Below are 23,247 nucleotides of genomic sequence, written 5' to 3'. Positions count from 1 at the left end.
TTTCATCTGTCTATTGAGAACAATTATTTGAATCTGTAATTGGTAGAAGGTAAAATCGATAGAAATTATTAATTTAATCCACTTAGTATTAAACAATAATGTCAAAATCTTTTTCTTAAAAGCACCTTTCCTAAAATAAAATAAAATACAATAAATTGCAATGTCATTGGAAAAAGAAAATAGTATTTTCATATGCTAAGCTTTATATAGAAAGGTATGAGAAAAAAGAAATTTTGGAAATGTAACTATAAGTTTACGATATTGTCAAAATAATGCTTAATTAAGAGTAAATACAGCACGAGACAACCTATTTCACATATACGGTAATGATATATAATATTAATTAAAGATAAACTTCAATTACACACCTTGAACCCAACACAGGGGTTATCTTATAGTCACTAAAACCAGCATCAAAAAAGAGTTTAGCCCATTCTTTTTGTTTCTTTCTTTACCACTAACCAACACCATCATCAACATGTCAAAGAAAAGCTGAGTTTCAATGCAGTCATTATTCTGTTTGTGGGTCTCCATCACCATATCTATAATAATCAGCTTTCCTCCTTTTCTGCCTTTAATTGCTTCTTTACATTTCTTCAATATCTTTATGCATTCTTCATCACTCCAATCATGCAAAATCCACTATTTATGATCGAAAATAAAATTAAAAAATTGTTAGCAGAATATCAGCGCAGCATGCAGAAGGTTAGACATTCAAAAGCAAGACAACCTTTCATCTAATACCAAGTAAAATAAAGAAAAGATAGAAAAAAGAGAGAGCATAAATTTCAGTACATGCCTTCAGTAAAATTGCATCAGCTGCAGGAGGAATCTCCTCGAACATGTTACCACCAAACGAATTTCAAGTTCTCACCATCTTGAAGACCAGCAACGACATGAGGGAGATCGAAGACAAAGCAATCCAAATGAGGAAATGCATTAGCTAAAGTTTTAGCCACAGTTCCTGTTCCACCTCCAACATCAACCAATGACTTCAACCCATCAACACTTCTTTGCATTCTTTTATCATAATACTCATAACCAACCTAGCATCACTGCCATAGCTTCATTAAAAAAATTGTTGAGCTTAGGATGTTGACCAGCAGATTCCCATAATTCGTTTCCGTGAAATATATGAAATGGGGTTCTATCATCTTTCAAGAACCAAGTGCTTAAATAATGCCATGGTCCTGTTAAAGCAGGATCAAGCATGGCTAGCAAGAACGGTGTCACACTCAATGGATTTTCTTTAACAAGAAGCTTCGATGCATTAGTAAGAACATACCCTTCTATTTCTCGGCCATTTTCTTCTATTTTTGCTACAGCAAAAAAGCCAGAATGGACTAAAATGCGCATCAGGCGAGGAATGCAATGCGCTTTGGTTGGGTGTATAGATAGGGCATTGATTAGGTCAGAAAGAGTCATGAGCTTGCCATGCTTGTTAATGGCGTCTGGTATTCCTAATTGAATTGCACATTTTAAGGACATGGAATTTATGAAGTTGAAAATATGGTTCCATATATGAGCTTGAGCTTCAAGCTGCTGATCAGAATCTAGGTTTAGAATTTCTTCAGCCAAATGAGCCATTTTTATGGGCTGAGGCTAATAGTATTAGGATATGGTAGAAGTACAAATATGATGAACAATCAATCAAATACTTTTAAGTATATATAGAGAGAGTGGTGGGGGATTTCTTCCTTTCTTTCTTTATTATTATTTTTTTTCAAACGCTAATTATTTTATTTTTCCCCCATGCATTAGCATATATTTATTTTATTTTTTCACATTATTCACATTGATGCATGGTAGTTGCCACAAATATTCTGAAGTTAATATAAGAATAATAATATATTAGAAAGTAGAAAATATCCTCATACCTTTTTTACAAAAAAAAATCAATCTTCTTTCCCATGTATTTTTTTCATTAATAGAGATCAATCTTCTTTCCTCATTTGCTAGTATTAATGAAATTTTCTCCCTTTATTGCTATGTTTTAATAAAAATTAAATCCTTCAATTACACATTATTGCACTTAAGGTAGAAAATTACTTTGGTTTAATGGCTAGGTTTAAATATGGGTGAATAATAAATTTTTGATATAGGCTTCAAATTGGTTGCAAGGGTCATACTTTAACTTAGGTGGTCTAGGCTAAATATGAAGTTTTAACAAAGAATGCCTAAATCATCTCTTTATAAATGTAAGCATTTAAAATTTTTATCTCGAACAGAATTTTAATTTATTCTAGGAACGCCAATGTTAAATAAATTTGATTAAACACATCTATATATCATAGATTTCACAAAAAATTAGTGTTTATAATCTTAGAAACAAATAGTTAAATCAAAGAATCGTGTTAAGTCAAAAATTAAAATTTAAGCTGAAAAAAATAATTAGCTTCGAAGAACAACAAAATTCATTGCAAGTTAATGAATTATGATAATTTTTTAAACTTGCTCATATTATTCCAACCATATTAAACTAATGAAATAAACAAACAAAATAAAAAAAATTAAAATTTTAACTAAAATTTTCCTTCCCCAACTTAATCTAGCACATTGTCCCCAATGTGTGCAAAAATAAGATCAATTCCTCAAACTTATCATAAATAATCAATGCAAGGTAAGAAAATAAAATAAAGTAGAAAACATCTTACCACCATTACATTGACAAATACAACAAATGACAAGGAAACAAAGAGTATGGTTTTAATGGCTAAATGCTGAAAATGGGAAAGAATAACATAACACAATAATAATAATAATAACAATAATATAGACCTAATTGTTGAGAAGAAAAAAAAATTGAAATAAAAATAAAGAAAAATCCTAATTAAAAGCAAATAATAAAAACAAATGAACGTAAGTCATTTTTTTTTACTTTTTTTTCTAAAGAAAGAAAAGAAAAAAAAAATTGAATCATTAAAAGCAAATGATTAAAGAAGAAGAAAGAAAAAAAATGTGAACGATAAGTCAAAAAGAAAGGAAGAAAAAAAATGCAAAAGTGGGTAGAGTAGGACCATAAAAAGAAAGAAAGTAAAAAAAAATTAGAGTAAAACAAACAAAAAAGGAAGAAAGAAAAAGTAGGTAGAGTAAAAAATAAATAATAATAATTAAAAGTAAAGTAAAGCTGACCGTGCTGATTGGGAGTGCTAGGTAGCACGGGGGTGCTAGGTAGCACGGGGTGCTGTGTAGCACGAGGGTGCTAGATAGCACGGCCTGGGGTGCTAGAGTCTGACTATGAGTGTACTTTTCTGTGGAGACAGCACGGGGGTGCTAGATAGCACGGCCTGGGGGTGCTAGAGCCTGACTCTTGCAGTTTCAATCAGTTTTTCAAATTTTTTTTTTGACCTGCAATATGAGTATAAAACACCAAAATAAAAGAAAATAATGGTTTAAAGATGGGAGAACAAAATGAAAAATATAAGTAAAAATAAATAAAATAAAATAAAAATTTGCAAAGGAAGAGAAAGAAAATGATGGGTTGCCTTCCATTACTGTTTTGTTTAAAGTCTTTAAACTCGACTTTTGAGAAGTTTATCAAATAACGGCATTCGCCCATAGTATGTATCATGTAGTATCACACATGGGTCTTGGTTGAAAATACCCTCAAGATTGGCTAGTTTGAGAAAATTTATGCTCGTCATACCAACAACATCTTGCTTTGAAGGATGAACTTGGGGAAAAACCTGTATTAGATCATGGAGAACACAATTTATTAAATGTGGTATTATTGGAAAGAAAGGATCTTCTGGTGGTGTATATATAAAGACCATTGATGAGCTCAAATCAATAGTCTCAATTATTTCTTCATCCACCAATATTGCTTTCTGCTTATTTTCATTTAAACTCTCATCCAATGTCCCCTCCAGTTGTACCTCACATTTTTTATGGTCATTAATAATCATATCTGAAAACAAGAAATTGAGATTTAATTCGTCTTCAAAGGAGTTGCATTTTTCACATGTAGGCTTTACTTCTTCTAAATATGCAATTTCCCATGAAGTTTCCTCAGAATTGCACTCCTCATCTCGATATCCATTAATTGCCATGGTTATCAATTCTGCTGCTTGTACCTCCAAATTTTCTATTGCTGTTTGTTGGATTTTAAAGGTCTCACGAGTTTCATTCATAAATTAATGTGAGATTTAGTAAGGGCAGCAATCAAATCCTCTAAATTCTTTTGTTTTTCTTCTTCATATTCAAATTTTGAGGATATTGGTGATTCCAGCCCTGCAATGATTGATCCCAATGCCAACGGTAGTCAAAATCTGCCATATCATTTAACATGTAAAGTATATTTTCATAGCTGCTTTCTATAAGGTGAATACCATTAGCTACCCAATTTCTAGTTTCTTCATTTAATCCACAATAGAATATGTAAGTGAGATATTTATTTATAAAATTATGATAAGGACATTTTTCCAATAATTCATTAAATCTTGCCCAAGCTGCATAAAATGGCTCCAAGTGTTGTTGATTAAATTTGCAACTATTTGTTGATAATACATCTCAAATACTTGCAAAAAAAATGATGAAAAAGAAAATCAACAAAAACAAAGAAAAAAAAATACATATAATATAAACAAATATTTCAATTACGAATAAAACAAAATGTCTAAATTAATAACAAGATAATTCGTATTGATATTGGTATTGCCAATCCCCGGCAACGGAGTCAAAAACTTGACAGCTTATTTCGCAAGTGTACGAATCGCTACAAGTAATATATGATGAGTAAGATATCGTTCCCACGAGGATTGTAATCCAAGTACCAAAATTATGTTATCTTGTTATTATTTAAACGATAATTGAAAGAATTGTTTTATAAATGTAAAATAAACAAGAGTTAAGTAAACAAAAATTGATTAAAGAAATCAAGGAATAGAAACTACTAGGGGTTTTGATTTCACTTAATTCCATCCAATTTATTTCATTAGTTCATTAGTCAATTTAATTATTCAAGTAGGGGAAACAACTCTGAATTCACTAACAAGCTCTTCCGATGTATTGCTAGCTATTTTAATTCCATTAATTACCTATCTTCCAATAGCGCAATTAACTGTGAATTAAATCATTAAGTTATGTAGTTGTTTATGAATTTACAATTTAAGTTTGATAAATCATAAAAACCCCCCATGAGTCAAACTATATAGCTTCCGCATCAAGTTATTATTCTCATGTGTTTTATTAACCTTTTCATATCAAAGATCCTTCTTCCGATAGTGATAATTGAAATAAATCTTTCTAGGGGAAAATTCTACCTAGAAGCACTAGGTTCATTAATAAATCATAACTTGAATAAGGAAAAATAAATCTAATTGCATAAATTGGAAAAGAGACTAAGCTACATCAAACTCCTAGTATAAGAATTTAGTTACACATAGTACTTAAATAAAACTCAATAATACTTGATAAATATTCCATAATCAATAAGAATAATGAAAGAAATAAACAAAATTAACAGTTTAGAAATAAGAACTAGTGATAAATTACTTGGATGGCTTCCTTGAAACTTTGCACAACTCTTGAATACTTAACTTCTAAATAAAAACAAAACTATATACAAAGCTATAAATTGGAAGAAAGAAAGAGGAGATAAGATCAAATAAGTAGGCCCAAGCTAAGAAGAAAAAACAAATGCAAAAAGTAACGTTAAAAATATGAACTTTTGCTTATCGTAATGGCAAGGTAAATGTTATACTTGTTGTGCGGTGCCACTTAATGGGACCCACATTTGAAACAAATAAAAAAAAGAAGAATGGAAAATATGGTAGGACCCACTCGTAGTTGAAAAAGGAAAGAAAGAAATGGGAGATTTCTTGGGTAGGTGACCTGTATTTCAGTGGACGCGTACTTAACGCGTCTACCCTCTCCTATAAATAGGAGATGGCTCAGCCATCTCAACACACACAACCGAGCGAAGAGAGTTTTTGAGAGAGTTTCAGTTTTAGAATTGGGTTCTAAAACTCGGGTAGAGAAATAGTGAGGATAATTTGGGAAACACTTTCGAGTGCCACTATTTTTTATTACTCTCTTTGTAAGCCTACTATTTTTAATAGTGGAAGAATTATTCAGTTTTGTCCCGTGGACGTAGCCCTAACAGTTAAAGGGTGAACCACGTAAATATCTGTGTCATATTTATATTTTTCCGCTGTGTTATTATCGTAATTTTATTGCCGGGACCCTAACAAGTGATATCAGAGCTGAAGGTTTACCGGATCCGTGGATATATTTTGAAAATAAATATACCACGACGACGAGAAAATTACGCCGAGTCCATTGGTGCAGTCCGTTCGGAAAGACGTTGCAGAATCTACTTAGTGATGAATAGTAAAATAGTAACTCAAAGTTGATAGTGAACAGTACTATTGCGTTACTGTTGCTGAGTCCGTTTCAAGTAAGCCCAGCACTATTCACGTATACAATTACTATTCACGAATACAGGTACTGTTTACGTATACTATTACTATTCAGTCATACGGTCACTATTCACGTATACTACTATTCACGTATACGGTTCTGTTGGTGTTAATATCTGCACAAGTCAAAAATGGACGACAAAACAACAGGCACAATGGTTAGACTCAACTCATCAAACTATGCAGTATGGAAGATATTAATGGAAGATCTTCTATGCTGCAAAGATCTCTTTGAAACGATTGAGTTGAAAGGGGTCAGACCAACTTCAATAAATGAAAGCGATTGGAAGTCAATTAACAGAAAAGCAGTCGCAACCATCAGGCAGTTTGTTGAAATGAGCGTCATAAATCATATCGCTCATGAGAAAGATGCCTATTCAATCTGGAAGAAGTTGGAGGATATGTATGAGCGGAAGAATGCCCAAAACAAAGCTTTTTAATTAAAAAGCTTGTAAATCTAAAGTACAGAGACGGCGAAAGTGCTTCAGATCACTTGGGCAAACTTCAAGAAATAGTGAACCAACTGACAACGTCAAAGATAGTGTTTGACGACCAGGTGCAGGCACTATTCTTATTGAGTTCCTTGCCGGACAGTTGGGAGACATTGACTGTTACGCTCAGTAATTTGTCGGAGGGGAATCTGACCTTAACCACAGTTAAGGAAAGCATTCTGAATGAGGAAACCAGACGTAAGGAGAATGCTACGAGTAGCAACTCAGACGCACTCGTTACAGTTACAGAAAGGAGGGGGAGAAGCAGAACAAGATACCCCCAAAATCCAGACAAACGTGACCATTCACGGAGAAGATCCAAGTCAAGAAAAGGAGTCACTTGCTATCATTGTGGCAAGCCCGGTCACATCCAAAGGCACTGCAGAAAGTGGAAGAAGGAACGAGCCAAAGAAAATGATGAGGAAAAAGACGATACGGAGGTAGCTTCAGTAGCTATTGATGCTGACGCACTTGGTGATGGTAGTGCGCTGATTTCTCATGCTGGTCTCAGTGAGTGTTCCACTAGTCAACAATCTCTTTGGATTATTGACTCTGCATGTTCTTATCATATTTCTTCAAAGAAGGAATATTTCTCATCCCTTACCCTCGGAGATTACGGCCATGTCAAGACTTTGAATGGCACATATGTGAAAAATTGCGGCATTGGAACAATATACATCAAAATCAATGCTGGTCATGATCTCTAGTTAGAAGATGTGAGATACACTCCTACAGCAAACTTCAATCTGATCTCAGTTCATTGTCTTGATGAATTGGGCTATGCAAATCTATTTGTTAACAGGACGTGGAAGCTTTCCAAAGGTAATTTGGTGTTCAGTCGAGGAAGAAAGTTCAACACCCTCTACTAGACCCAGGCTAAAGTTTGCACAGGAGTAGTGAATGCAGTTGAAAATTCATCTGCTGAGTTATGGCACAAACGACTTGGGCATTTGAGTGAGAAAGGAATGGAGACTCTCACCAAGAAGAAAATGCTGTCTTTGAAAGGTTTGCCTATTAAAATGTGCTCTGATTGCTTGTCTGGTAAACAACATAGAGTTTCCTTTCAAAGATCTCATTCTCCATCTAGAAAACCTGGTATTCTAGAATTGGTACACACTGATGTTTGCTCAATGGGTGACAAATCCTTGAGTGGTTGCTCATATTATGTTAGCTTTTATTGATGATCATTCTAGAAAGGTGTGGGCTTTTCCAATAAAGTCAAAAGACCAAGTGCTGGATATGTTTAAAGTCTTTCATGTCAGTGTTGAAAGACAAACGGGAAGAAAGTTAAAATGTGTTAGAGCTAATAATGGTGGTGAGTACAGAGGACCGTTTGAAAAGTATTGCTCAGAACACGGCATCAGACTTCAGAAGACAGTTCCCAAAACTCCACAACAGAATGGAGTTGTAGAGAGAATGAACAGGACCATTGTTGAAAGGGTTCGATGCATGCTCTCTCATGCTAAACTTCCGAAAACCTTTTGGGCTGAAGCAATGAATACTGCAGTTTACTTGATCAACCTTTCACCTTCAACCTCCCTCAACGGAGATGTACCAGAAAAGGTGTGGTCAGGGAAAAATATTTCTTACGATCATCTTAGAATATTTGGCTGCAGGGCTTTTGTTCATGTTCCAAAAGATGAAAGATCCAAGCTTGATTCGAAGTCAAAATAGTGTATCTTCTTGGGTTATGGAAATGATGATTTTGGGTACAGATTATGGGATCCAGTTGAAAAGAAGCTCATCAGAAGCAGAGATGTCGTATTCCTGGAAGACCAAACCATTGAAGACTTTGAGAAAAATGAAAAGCCAAAGTCTATCAATGAGTTTCCTGTTAGTCTTGATGCAGAACCTCGTGTAGAACCACAAAATGATGAACCTGTTCAGAATGATGCTGAACCAGCTCCAATAGAAGAACTGCCTCAATTGAGAAGATCTGCGAGAGGCAGGATACCTTCCCAGAGATATTCTCCTAATGAGTATGACTTATTGACTCAAGGGGGAGAACCAGAGAACTACCAGGAGGCAATGGAAGATTGTAAAAAGAATGAGTGGTTGAAAGCCATGCAAGATGAGATGGAGTCCTTGCATGAGAACCAGACTTATGAGTTGGTGAAACTGCCTCAAGGTAAGAAGGCACTGAAGAACAAATGGGTGTTCAGGTTGAAGGCTGAACAGAACAACTCACAACCAAGGTACAAGGCGAGACTGGTTGTGAAGGGATTCGGTCAGAAGAAAGGAGTTGACTTTGAAGAAATTTTCTCACCCGTAGTCAAGATGTCTTCTATCAGAGTTGTGCTCGGATTAGCAGCTAGCCTGAATTTGGAGATCGAGCAACTTGACGTAAAGACTGCTTTCCTCCATGGTGACTTAGAGGAGGAAATTTATATGGAGCAACCAGAAGGATTCAGAGTCAAAGGCAAAGAACACTTGGTGTGTAAATTGCAGAAGAGCTTGTATGGCCTCAAACAAGCTCCCAAACAATGGTACAAAAAGTTTGACTCTTTCATGGTGAATCACGGGTATGAGAAAACTACTTCTGATCATTGTGTATTTGTGAAAAAGTTCACAGAAGGCGACTTTATTATTCTCTTGTTATATGTGGATGATATGCTTATTGTGGGCCAAGATGCTAAGAAAATTGAGAGCTTGAAAAAGGAACTTGGAAAATCCTTTACCATGAAGGATTTGGGATCGGCAAAACAGATACTCGGAATGAAGATCTCCAGAGACAGGAAAAAGAGAAAGTTGTGGCTGTCTCAAGAAAAGTATATCGAGAAAGTTCTCAACAGATTCAACATGAGCAATGCGAAACCAATTAGTACTCCACTTGCAGGTCATTTCAAATTAAGTCTCAGTCAATGTCCTTCAAGTGAGAAAGAAAAAGAAGAACTGAAGAAGATTCCTTATGCATCCGCCGTTGGCAGCTTGATGTACGCCATGGTATGCACAAGACCGGATATTGCTCATGCTGTTGGTGTTGTTAGCCGATTTCTTTCAAATCTAGGTAAAGAACACTAGCATGCAGTAAAGTGGATTCTCAGGTATCTTAAGGGCACTTACAAAATGTGCTTATGTTTTGGTGATAATACACCTGTGTTAGATGGTTACACAGATTCAGATATGGGTGGTGATGTTGATTCGCGCAAATCAACTTCTGGATATCTGATGACTTTTGCAGGAGCAGCAGTTTCTTGGCAATCAAAATTGCAAAAATGTGTTGCACTCTCATCCACTGAGGCAGAATATATCGCCATTACAGAAGCTAGCAAAGAACTCTTGTGGATGAAGAAATTCCTACAAGAATTGGGTGTAGAACAAGAGACGTACATTCTGCTATGTGATAGTCAAAGCGCGATACATCTCAACAAGAATTCGACCTTTCATTCAAGGTCAAAGCACATTGATGTGAGGTATAATTGGATACACGATGCGCTGGAGATGAAGTTATTTCAGATTGAAAAGATTCACACTGATGATAATGGCGCTGATTTGATGACTAAAGCTTTACCTACGGAGAAACTTGTCACTTGCAGAAGATAGCCGGTATGGCTAACGTCCCCACTTGAGTGTGCAGGGGGAGATTTGTTGTGCGGTGCCCACTCAATGGGACCCACATTTGAAACAAATACAAATAAAAAAAAAAGAGAGAAGAATGGAAAACGTGGTAGGACCCACACGTAGTTGAAAAAGGAAAGAAGGAAATGGGAGATTTCTTTGGTAGGTGACCTGTATTTCGGTGGACGCGTAGTTAATGCGTCTACCCTCTCCTATAAATAGGAGATGGCTCAGCCATCTCAATACACACAACCGAGCGAAGAGAGTTTTTGAGAGAGTTTCAGTTTTAGAATTGGGTTCTAAAACTCGGGTAGAGAAAATAGTGAGGATAATTTGGGAAACACTTTCGAGTGCCACTATTTTTGTATTACTCTCTTTGTAAGCCTACTATTTTTAATAGTGGAAGAATTATTCGGTTTTTGTCCCGTGGACGTAGCCCTAACAGTTAAAGGGTGAATCACGTAAATATCTGTGTCATATTTATATTTTTCCGCTGTGTTATTATCGTAATTTTATTGCCGGGACCCTAACAATACTAATGAAATTTATTTATTTATTTGTTTATAAAAAATTGAAGAAAAAAAATTAGGGGGGTATGATGGTCATTTCCTTCCATGTTGACTCACGACACCGTTGTTCATTTTCCGGGAAAGTTTCTAAACAAGCCTATATATCGACCTGCCTTCCTTAGCAGTTAACAGCTTACTGAATGCATTTGCATGAAATTGAAATGTTTTTCTCTCCCAAAAAACGATAAACACCACAACAAAGCTTTTTCTCTCGTATTCTTAGCTCTGTTAATTTGAATCTGCCGTGCGGTACTTTATAAGTTAACGAATTTAAATTATAAATTTTTAAACAAACCATAAAACTTAATTATTTAATTCATGTTTAGTTGCGTTATTAGAAGATATGTAATTAGACTGGGTTAAAAATAGCTAACAATACATCAGGAGAGCTTGTTAGTAATTTTAGAATTGTTTCACTTACTTGAACAATTAAAATTGATTATCAAACTAATAAATAAATTGGATAGAATTAAGTGAAGTCAAAATTCCTAATAGTTTTTAATCATTGATTTATTTTCATCAAATATTTTTGTTTGATTTCTTACTCATTGTTTTATTTTATTTTTCAATCTATTTTCCTTTTTATCATTTAAATAATAGTAGGTAACACAATTTTCGTACTTGGTATACAATTTTCGTGGGACGATATTTTACTCATTCTTTATTACTTGTTTGTGATTTCATATACTTGCGAAAAAGCCTGTCAACGCATGGGTCCTGTGCGGCCCTAGTACACACCTAATTAAACTGGGTTAGAACCTCAATTATTATTATTATTTTTTTTTGTAAATAATATATGTGTGTAATTTCACTTTTGTTTCAACAAGGCTCACTTTTGCTCAAGATTGTGATAAATATTGGGTGAAAATGTTGCTAGATTTGACAAGGATTGCTCAATAGAGGTTGCTAGTATGACTTTTTCCTTTTTTAAAATTTGGTATTTTCAAACTCTTATGTGGATATCAATGTATCCGAAAAGAATAAAATTTGAAATAATTTTTTATTATCCTATTTGAAAATGAATTAATTTTTATCCGAAAAATTGATTTCTTCTGCTAAAATCATTTCTTATTCCTATAAAAATACTCAAGTTATGTCTTTTATTATTTTCTTTATTACTGAATTGGCAAATTTGAAAAAAAAAATATCAATGGTTTTCATCTTCTTTTTTTCCACTTTAGCACGTTTAAGTTTTTGATTTACTTGAATTTAATATCGTGTACTCCTTTTTTTTTTTTTTGTTTTAAATCGTCTGGTATTTAGAGTTCGAATCTTAGACATTACTTATGAAATCCAGCGCCTCATCACACGTGGACTTTTTTTTTATTTCATTGTTGTTGGCAGTTCAATGTACGAATGAATTGTGAATTTCTTATGGTTGGATATTTTAGACTAAGTTTGGATAAATTTCTTGTATGAATAGAGGTTGCTAGTACGACTTTTTTCTTTTTTAAAGTTTGGTATTTTGAAACTCTTCTGTGAATATCAATGTTGCAAGTATCCGAAAAGAATAAAATTTGGAATAATTTTTTATTATCCTATTTGAAAATGAATTTTTTTTTTCCGAAAAATTGATTTCTTCTGCTAAAATCATTTCTTATTCCTATAAAAATACTCAAGTTATGTCCTTTATTATTTTCTTTATTACTGAATTGGCAAATTTGTAAAAAAAATATCAATGGTTTTCATCTTCTTTTTTTTCCAATTTAGCACGTTTAAGTTTTTGATTTACTCAAATTTCATCTTCTTTTTTTCCACTTTAGCGCGTTTAAGTTTTTGATTTACTCAAATTGAATATTATGTACTCCTCTTTTTTTTTTTTTTAAATCGTCTGGCATCTAGAGTTCGAGTCTTAGACATTGCTTATAGGATCCAACGCTTCATTATACTGGACCAATTGGTGGTTGGTTTATATACTCCTCTTTTAATGAAAGGATTTCTAATATTAATTTTTAAAAAATTCAAAAACTTCGATTTAAATTTAATTTTTATTATTAAATTGAAAAAATTACATCATTTAATGTGATATACGTTTTATTATTTTCTTCTCTCTCTTTTCTAAACAAAATCTTAAAGGATTTTAATCTTATCCTTTTCATTCGTGTGTGCAGTGTTCTTAGAAAAATACTATCTAATAGCATAAAAATTCACTTGTAATACGATTTTGCTAATAAAATCTAATGAAATTTTCGTCTACATAATTAAATTATTATATATTATGCTCAATAAAACAATCCATTTGTGTTTAATTAGATGTTCAAATAATGACATTTATAAAATTTTGTAATTTGTAAATTTGAAATTGTGAATGTGATGGCTACAAAAGTCTTACCTAAAAAATAAAATAATTTTTTAATATAAATAATTATTTCATCTGTCTCTTCAAAACAATTATTTCAAACTGTAATTAGTAATATTAAACAATTATTTTAAAACATTCATTGAGTAAATACAGCAAGAGACAACCTCCTCATTGAGTAATATTCACCAACTCGTTAATAACATTTATAGTAAAGCCTCTAAATAGAATTCGACCCCTACTCTCACTTTTCACAAATTGAAACAAACCCACATATTACTCTACCTATTTCACATATATGGTAGTAATACATAATACTAATTAAAGATAAACTTCAATTACAGACCTTAAACCCAACACATGGGTTATCTTATAGTCACCAAAACCAGCATCAAAAAAGAGTTTAGCCCATTCTTTCTTGTTTCTTTCTTTACCACTAACCAACACCATCATCAACATGTCAAAGAAAAGCTGAGTTTCAATGGAGTCATTATTCTGTTTGTGGGTCTCCATCACCATATCTATAATAATCAGCTTTCCTCCTTTTCTGCCCTTAATTGCTTCTTTACATTTCTTCAATATCTTTATGCATTCTTCATCACTCCAATCATGCAAAATCCACTGCTTATGATCGAAAATAAAATTAAAAAATTGTTAGCAGAATATCAGCGCAGCATGCAGGAGGTTAGACATTCAAAAGCAAGATTACCTTTCATCTAATACCAAGTAAAATAAGGAAAAGATAGAAAAAAGAGAGAGCATAAATTTCAGTACATGCCTTCAGTAAAATTGCATCAGCTGCAGGAGGAATCTCCTCGAACATGTTACCACCAACGAATTTCAAGTTCTCACCATCTTGAAGACCAGCAACGACATGGGGGAGATCGAAGACAAAGCAAACCAAGTGAGGAAATGCATTAGCTAAAATTGTAGCCACAGTTCCTGTTCCACCTCCAACATCAACCAATGACTTCAATCCATCAAACACTCCTTTGCATTCTTTTATCATAATACTCATAACCAACCTAGCATCACTTGCCATAGCTTCATTAAAAAAATTGTTGAGCTTAGGATCTTGACCAGCATACTCCCAAAATGTCTTTCCATGAAATGTATAAAATGTCTGTGGATCATCATTCAAGAACCAAGTGCTTAAATAATGCCATGGTCCTGTTGAAACTGGATCAAGCATGGCTAGCAAGAACGGTGCCACACTCGATGGATTTTCTTTAACAAGAAGCTTCGATGCATTAGTAAGAACATACCCTTTTATTTCTCGGCCATTTTCTTCTATTTTTGCTACAGCAAAAAAGCCAGAATGGACTAAAATGCGCATCAGGCGAGGAATGCAATGCGCTTTGGTTGGGTGTATAGATAGGGCATTGATTAGGTCAGAAAGAGTCATGAGCTTGCCATGCTTGTTAATGGCGTCTGGTATTCCTAATTGAATTGCACATTTTAAGGACATGGAATTTATGAAGTTGAAAATATGGTTCCATATATGAGCTTGAGCTTCAAGCTGCTGATCAGAATCTAGGTTTAGAATTTCTTCAGCCAAATGAGCCATTTTTATGGGCTTGAGGCTAATAGTATTAGGATATGGTAGAAGTACAAATATGATGAACAATCAATCAAATACTTTTAAGTATATATAGAGAGAGTGGTGGGGGATTTCTTCCTTTCTTTCTTTATTATTATTTTTTTTCAAACGCTAATTATTTTATTTTTCCCCCATGCATTAGTATATATTTTATTTTATTTTTTTCACATTATTCACATTGATGCGTGGTAGTTGCCACAAATATTCTGAAGTTAATATAAGAATAATAATATATAAGAAAGTAGAAAATATCCTCACACCTTTTTTACAAAAAAAAAAAAAAAAAAAAAAAATCAATCTTCTTTCCCATGTATTTTTTCATGAATAGAATTTCTGATTTAATGATAATCATTTACCAATAAAATCTCTAATTTAATAATAAAAGGGATTAGTTTCTCATTTAACCGTTAAACGGGATGTGAGATGATGCCCTTGATAAAAACTAATAAAAAATTGATTTGGTTTATGATACGATAATTATATATATTTATTTATCTGGTGTATGGCTTCATCCATATAATAAATTAATTCAATAAAGGAAAACACTTACCTATATCCAGTTTATGAACTCACTTATACACTAAATCAATTACAAATAATGTTATACTTTAAATGATAGTATTTTTAATCATACATTAAGAAAAAAAGATAAAAATAATAATATTTTTTTAATTGACTTAGTGTATGGGAACACCCGGATATATTCAAGAAATTTTTTTCAATAAAACCATTTGGCAGTATATGGACCACCGATATATAGAATTGTCAAATTTTCAATCCCAACCAAACAATAAACAGAAATTCATTTCCTTTATTTTCCCACCTCCGATAAAAATAAGAAGAAAAAAAAAATACAATCCAACATCTGAACACACAGCAAGATTCAATCTTAATGCCAACAATTTCATCCAATGGCAACACAATTTCTAATATCAAAACTAGCAAAACCCATCAACAACCACATCTAAAATATAAAAAAAATCAAGAGCTCTTGATTTCGATGTCCATTAAACTCACCTACATGGAAACACGAAGAGCTTTAACTGTGATTAAGTCCCGAGTCGAATTAGACGGTCCTTAATAATAGAGTCCGGATACCTATAGTTTAATATATATATATATATAATCTAACAATAGAACTCCAAATTTTCCTAATAAACCCATGAAAACCAAAAACAATATAGTAAAACAACATTTTCTGAAAAAAAAAAAAACTTTTGATGGATTTGCACTAGAAGTGGACAGGAATCACAAATTAATGGATCCCAATTTTGTAAAATCCAATTAAAATATCCAACTAATAACTCGATATGTAACGCCTTGATTTTTCTGTGTCTAAAATAATAGTTTTACCGGTCTGTAAATAGTACCACCGCTCTGTGAATAGTACCATCAGTTCGGGAATAAGTATTATTTTGGTCCGAAAAAATTACTATCTATGTGTCATATTTTATTTAATATTTTTGGATTATGCATACATGATTTTTATGAGTAGAAAATAAGTAAAGAATATTTTTGGAGAATTTAGATAATTAGTGAATAGTGAATTATGGTGTTATATTAAGTAAGGAAATTTGCGGAATTTTTAAGGATTAAGTTTGAGAATTTTATGAAGATAAATAATATTTTGAAGGAATTTAATTGGAGATTATTTGTAGCCATTAGATGAGATTACTTTTGACTTAATCTTAGCCATCCAATTGTGGGAAAAGACTAAACTACCCTTTAGTTGCTTTATAAGTCAACTTCTCAATTATTGAGCAACACTTTTTCTTTTCTTCTTCTTCTCCGTGTTAACGCCAACTCCCTATTCTTCTTCTCCTTATTTTTTCTTCACCATACACTTAAATTCAATAACAAAGGTCTACAAATATAAATATAGTAAGGTGATATTAATTTAGTTTAAATATCACATTCAAAGATTTGCATAAAGTAAATTCTCATAAAGCATGATGAGATTATATGAACATATCCTGAGATCATATAGTTTATTCTCGTTTAAGATAGTTGGTATGATTAAGAAAATAAGGACTTGATATATATATATAATGAATGTATTTAAGTGATGAATATTAAAATGTTATTGAGTAATTATGTAGTTATGAAATTATAGAAGTGTTATTGTGTTGTTATTGGAGTTTGATGGGGTTTGGAGTTTGAATTTGGGAGTGTTTTGTATTCATATGTTTGGTAACCTCTATTTTTAGGAGAAACTCTTGCAGTTTTTCTGTAGGACTCTCCCAAATCATTTTCAAAACAAAATATTATTACTTGCTAAACTTGTGAATACTAAGTCACTTCTAATTCATAATATGGTTGTATGATTTATATGTAGGTTAGGACGGTGCCTCCGGCACTGAATGTGACATCCACCGTCGGATCTTTCAGGATTGGGCGGCGAGTGTTACACGATATTTTTTACTTCTCATATAAATGACAAGACCAATCAAAGCTACTACTGATGGATTCCTTTACCTTTAACTTATGGGGATCGGCATGGCATATGGTGCCTTTTGTCTCCAGCTATTGTGAAAGTTACAACGCTTAATCGTCTTATCATGCTTTGCAAGTAGTTGACAATGTCATGAACCCACGCACGTAAGAGTACTTAGTTAATGTTACAATTAAAAATATTTGTTATATTTAACCAAAAAAATATATTTGTTTAGAAAATCTACCTTCCTAATCTATATATAATCTTGAAGTAAAAAATAAGCTAACACGTTCTCTCTATTCAACATTCTTATTTATCATTTTTTTATAGATTTTTTACTTTTCTTTTTCATTTTATTATAATTGGATTGGGTTTTAATATTTTTTAAGGTCTCTTTATCCATATAGAATTATTATCTATACTAACAAATTATGATTTGATTGGATTTTAATATTTTTATAAGATCACTTTGTCCATATGGAATTATTATCTATACGAACAAATTATTTAAATTACAAAGTCTAGTTAAAACTTAGCTATCAGATTTAACTCTTACTATATATAAATAATAAAATTAACAACATAAAAAACGTTCATGGCACTGGATTGGATTGCTAATGATCTATATCTCTCTCTACCTTCCTCAATCTTCCACTTACATGTGAATAAAAAATCTTTTCTTTAGTGAGCAATTATTTAGTTGTATATGAAGTGCATGTAGCTTTTTAAAAATATTTTTTTCTTTTAATTCGGTTAAGCGACGGTGAATATGTTGTTTGAATTGGAATAATTTTGTATTGATGTCTTGCCAACTGATTCCATGTACATAATGCAATCAAGTAATTAATTACTAAACATTCCCAAATTTTTGAATATTCTACTAATTAATAAATTGATTATTTCTGTTTCAAAACTTTTCGAAGAAACGAAAGCATAAAGAAAGCAAAATGGAGGGCTTCTTTTATTCCGTCTTGATCTGAATGCAATTCACATGAATATTGGTTTAATTAAAAAAATTTATATGCGTTCTTTTTCCATTGACTAATTTATTAATGCTGTCTTATAAGATACTCTCTCATTTGCTGTATTATTTATTATTAATTATCAAATAAATTAATTGTTAGTTTTGTTTTTTCATTTATCTTCTTGGCCTTCACTAGCTTTTTTTGGAAAGGTTTTTGTCTCATCTAGGTATTCGTTTGAAAGGTAGTCCACGAAATATTAGGTTGTTGAAATTAAGAATCACAACTCATAGGAGGCTTTGAATATCTCCTGTTATTTTGACGTAAAAGAATTTTACTATATCTTTTTGCTAAAGGGAAAAGCATTCTTGCTTTCTGGAACTTTAATATTAATAAATAATTAAAGTATATTTTACTGTTAAATAATTTAATTATACAATAAATAATACATCCATCTATGTATCATCCATTTGAATTGAAAAATTTTATTTGTATGGAATTATCTATGATAAGATAAATCGTTTAAATTATAAACTTTAACTAAAGCCTAAACATTTAATTGAATTGTATACTTATTTAAAATAAATTAATGGCGCTACAATTTCTATAATTTAATAATTTTACAAATAAGATGATAATTTGATAAAGCGGAAAACAGATTTTTAATAATATATTAAATACAACTTAATAAATATAATATACAACGATAAAAAAATTTATAGAAAAAATAGTTCTTTAACTAACTAAATAATTAATAATAGCATTGATATTTTAAATAATAAAAAATTTTCAGTATCTTTTTTAATTTAATATCTAAAAAGTTTTTCAGTTTTTCTCAACAATTTAATAAATAATTAATAATATCATTAATATTACTTCAAATAACTAAAATATTTGTCATTAACTGATTTTCTTCTACAATTCAAATATCAAAATCTAAAAATACTTTTCAAATAAGTTATTTCTAAAAATAAAAGAAGCCTAAATGAAGAAGTTTTGCAGTTTGTCAAGTGGAGTCCTTGTAGGGCTTGTCGCAGTCGGTGAACGACAGGTTAGCTATATGTCACAGATTTCATGACACGCATTACTATAACGAGATTTCATCTAAAAAAAACGATGTCGTTTTTGGCAGAGCGCAGTCAGCTGACAAAGCATATTATAATTATGACACGTGGTTAAAGCGCGCCGTCTGAAAAAACCTTCTGTGTCGAGAAGGCGCGATTGTATGGTGGTTCTCTGCTTGTCTCCTAGTTCATCTTTTATTTCTTTGAGTAACAACGTCGAACGGCTTATGTGCGCTGCAACCAAACAAGTGAAGTGGTCGAAAACGTATAAAGAAGTAATATGATTTTACCAGTGGTAAAGCTAGGAACGCTTGCTCTCAAAACGGTTTGCAAACCCATAGCCAATAGGCTCAAGAAGGAAGCAGGGCTGCACCCCAGGTTCCGTCAGTTCATAATCAGCATTGCACAGGTTCTCTTCTCTTCTATTCGTTTCCCTTCTTGTGCAATTATGTCAATTCTTGATCTGTAAATATTCTGTCTTTATCTATAACTTTGTCGATTTCAGTTTATTTTCCTTTATTAGGCAAACCATCGATTCACAACAACAGTGCAAAGGCGGATTTACGGTCATGCAACTAATGTTGCAATACGTCCTTTGGATGAGGAGAAGGCTGTCCAAGCTGCAGCTGATCTTATTGGGGAACTCTTTGTTTTTACGGTATTTCTCTCTTCCGGTTCCTGTTACTGGTCTAAAATTATATAAAAAAGATTGGATTTTTAGGCATACATTTGCAATTTTGCATTGCTGTTCTTGAATGTGTATCAACATCTAAATGTTTTTGTTTTCTGGTATATAAATTTCATACATTGTTTTTTCCAAGCAGGAATAATTCTAAACTGGTTTTGCATGAATTGGGTAAACTGATGAAATTCCCATTTCTTTCAGGTTGCTGCAGCTGCTGTCACTTTTGAAGTCCAAAGGAGTTCCAGATCAGAAGCAAGAAAGGAGGAGATGCGAATACGGGAATTACAAGTATGTGTTCTTAACTTTATATCATCCCTTGACCCATTGTGTTGCCCTGACATTATATTTTGATTGACATTTTTATACACCTTTCTAATAGAGAAGCTTTGTTTCTGCCCATTATCCATTTTTCGTTGTATTTTTTCTTTATTGCAATTGAGGAAGGAAGGGAGTTGACAGATGGATGGAATATGATAAAGATGATAAGGTATTTAATTCAAGCATTATCCACTTGGTCTCAAAAAATTATATAATCTGTGTAGGCTGCAGGCATGGGTTGCCTGGAATTCTAAAATGTAAAATTTCTAATCATGGAAAATCAAGTTGATGCATTGTCTATTTATTTATTGAATATGCCATTTCCTCACATGGAATGGATCCATCAGAAAGTGGTGCAATTTACTCTACTTGTGTCTATCTAAATTATCTTATCAAATGTTAACTTCAAATGTGTAATAGTGGTTTGGGTACCATCAACTAGGAATTATAAGTGCTTGTCAAACCTTTATCACTTTGGTTTATGCTTCTGTTTGAGCTGTGGAGAATTTTAGTTTATGACCTACCGGTGCTCTTGCCCTTTCTATATGTGTTTTGGTTATGTTATCAGCTGTTAAAAACAAATATCTTCACTCATTAGTCAGGGATTCAGATGTTTTGCTTGCAATTAATATTTGGAAATATACACTTAATGCTCTAGTCTGTTCTTAAGCAAAATGTACTGCTGTTGCAGGAGATGAAACAAAGAGATGAAGAATTAGCGAAGGAAGTTGAACTTCTTAAACGCAAACTCGAAGACCTGGAAAAACTTGTCAAAGGACGAGGACTTGCTGGCCTTTTCAACTCCAGGCATGGCCATGTATTCCAAGATGGAAAAACAAATTCAACATGATAACTGTGGGAATCAAGAATCAGGCTGCAGTATGGAGATGCACAGTAAGAACTAACTTCACCGAACAGTTAACTTGCATTGGTTTTGGTCTTGGGGGGAAGCATCTGTCTTTTCCATATTTACTTATTAGCCGAATCACTTTTCTTTCGTTACTTCCCATTTGTAAGCGAAGTATAGAAAAAAGCTGGTGTACACATTGTTCCTCAATTTCTCTGTTTGCCTTATTTTGCAGAACATCTAACACTTGATTGTAGTTTAATTTGATTAAACTACAATTGTTAACTTGATTATTGTTAACTGATTAATCTTCATCATAGCTACAGCAATAGATATTTTTCAATAATTTTATATGCGTATTCAAGAATATCATTTCTAGAGTACCCTTTAACACTACCAAATTTGAAAAATAAAAATATGGACTGTGTCTGTAGGCAATTCGCATATCCATGGTATAATAATTGGCATATCCAAGGTACGCTAACTGAGTTCTTTCATTCCCGAAGCTGCCGATCGCATCCAATTGGACTTTATTCGGATGCTAGAATTGACAATGAAAAATATATATAGAAAATAAATATAGGGCATTGATCAACAAAATTAAAAGTATTTGCCAAATTTCAAAAAAAATAAATTAAAAAAAGAAAATCAAAGATTCAGGCTTTGTTTGGTGATTAAGCCTCTATCATAATCTAGTAGTATGCTCTCAAAAACATTAGAATTAAGAGACTTATCTTCAGCAAACAAAGTTGCCTCACAGAAGATATATTTAACATTCTTAATCCAATCTTAGCTAAGAAGTTAGTGGATACAAGTTATGATAGATTAATTGTTTTCCTCTCTACATCGTTGTAGGTTAACCACAGTTTTCTCTAAATTATGAAAATAAAAAAATCAATGGAAGTGATAGGTGTTATTTCTTTAGTATTTTTAATATGGTTTTTATTAGGATTTTCAGTGCTCTTAATTATTTTAATTAGTTTTTATTTAGTTTTCTTTATGTTTTTGTTCAAAGCTTCCCTGAATCATAATTCATTTGATCTTAAGGAAATTTATAAGGTTTTGGCATAGAAAAGAGCAAAATAAATCAAAACACTCAGGCTCTACCACGCCATGCCCGTGCACCTCAGCACGCCCGTACTGGATTCAAGAAAAATCAAGTGGACACTCAGACTCTAGCACGCCCAAAAAAAAATCAACTAAACTCTCATACTAGGGATTTGATATAGCTTAATTTTTTTTCCAATTTATAATATTAGATTTGTTTTTCTTTATTCAAAGTATAATTTATTATTAAACTTAATACTCCTGGATTGATTTATTTCATTAATCACTATCGGGATAAGGGCTTTTGATACGAAAAATGTAATAAATTACATTAGAATAATAACTTGATGCGGAAGCTTTAAGGTTTGACTCATGGGGCGTTTTCATAAGTTAACGACCTTAGGTTATGAATTCATAAGCAACCATAAAACTTAATGATTTAATTCATATTTGATTGTGCTATTAGAAGATGGATAATTAGACCGGGTTAAAATAACTAACAATACATCTGGAGAACGTGTTAATAATTTTAGGGTTGTTTCCTCTACTTTGACAATTAAAATTGATTAACGAACTAATAAAATAAATTGGATAGAATTAAGACAAATCCTTAATAGTTTTAAATCCTTGATTCTTTTAATCAATAATTGCCCTTGTTCGATTTCTTTTTATTATCTTTATTTGTCGAATTTAGTTTCTTAAAATAATTTCCCTAGATCGCCGTTTAAATAATAATAGGTTAATATAATTTTGGTACTTAGTATATAATCCCCGTAAATACGATACTCTTCTCATTCTATATTACTTATTGCGATTTCGTAGACTTGCGAAAATCAGCATTTTATAAATTAACTATTGTGGAAATGGATAGTGTCAGAGACGTGGGTTTGGATCATATTGTGAGTTTTGGTTCAATCAAACCAAATATATTAAAGCAAATAATAGAAATCTCTT

At 32.3% G+C, this 23,247-nt stretch overlaps 2 protein-coding genes and 1 pseudogene across 3 annotated transcripts; 1 reads left to right on the top strand and 2 right to left on the bottom strand.

Moving 5' to 3' along the window:
* Positions 1 to 261: 261 nt before the first annotated feature.
* On the bottom strand, positions 262 to 1,588 carry LOC149491833 (putative O-methyltransferase 3; annotated as a pseudogene).
* An 11,860-nt stretch (positions 1,589 to 13,448) lies between these two features.
* On the bottom strand, positions 13,449 to 15,000 carry LOC149491832 (putative O-methyltransferase 3). Its single transcript, XM_089717011.1, has 2 exons — positions 14,115 to 15,000; positions 13,449 to 13,957 (listed from the first exon to the last, which is right to left on the bottom strand). The coding sequence occupies exons 1-2, from the start codon at positions 14,901 to 14,903 to the stop codon at positions 13,658 to 13,660; spliced, it is 1,089 nt and encodes a 362-aa protein (XP_089573137.1). The 5' UTR covers positions 14,904 to 15,000; the 3' UTR covers positions 13,449 to 13,657.
* A 4,504-nt stretch (positions 15,001 to 19,504) lies between these two features.
* On the top strand, positions 19,505 to 21,550 carry LOC149491831 (OPA3-like protein). 2 transcript variants are annotated; one of them, XM_089717009.1, is made up of 5 exons: positions 19,505 to 19,805; positions 19,920 to 20,054; positions 20,283 to 20,369; positions 20,530 to 20,568; positions 21,091 to 21,550. In XM_089717009.1, exons 1-5 carry the CDS (start codon positions 19,677 to 19,679, stop codon positions 21,247 to 21,249), a joined length of 549 nt encoding a protein of 182 aa, XP_089573135.1. In that variant the 5' UTR covers positions 19,505 to 19,676; the 3' UTR covers positions 21,250 to 21,550. The 2 variants fall into 2 exon arrangements, with proteins under 2 accessions (XP_089573135.1, XP_089573136.1); XM_089717010.1 differs by lacking the exon at positions 20,530 to 20,568 and having other exon boundaries at positions 19,509 to 19,805.
* Positions 21,551 to 23,247: the final 1,697 nt, after the last annotated feature.

The sequence above is a fragment of the Jatropha curcas genome, unplaced genomic scaffold (assembly GCF_041381405.1).
Source record: "Jatropha curcas cultivar XTBG-Jc1 unplaced genomic scaffold, XTBG_Jcur_1.0 HiC_scaffold_455_pilon, whole genome shotgun sequence".
NCBI lineage: Eukaryota > Viridiplantae > Streptophyta > Magnoliopsida > Malpighiales > Euphorbiaceae > Jatropha > Jatropha curcas.
The sequence above is the reverse complement of the archived record's forward strand: the minus strand, read 5'-3'. Positions and strand labels throughout refer to the sequence as shown.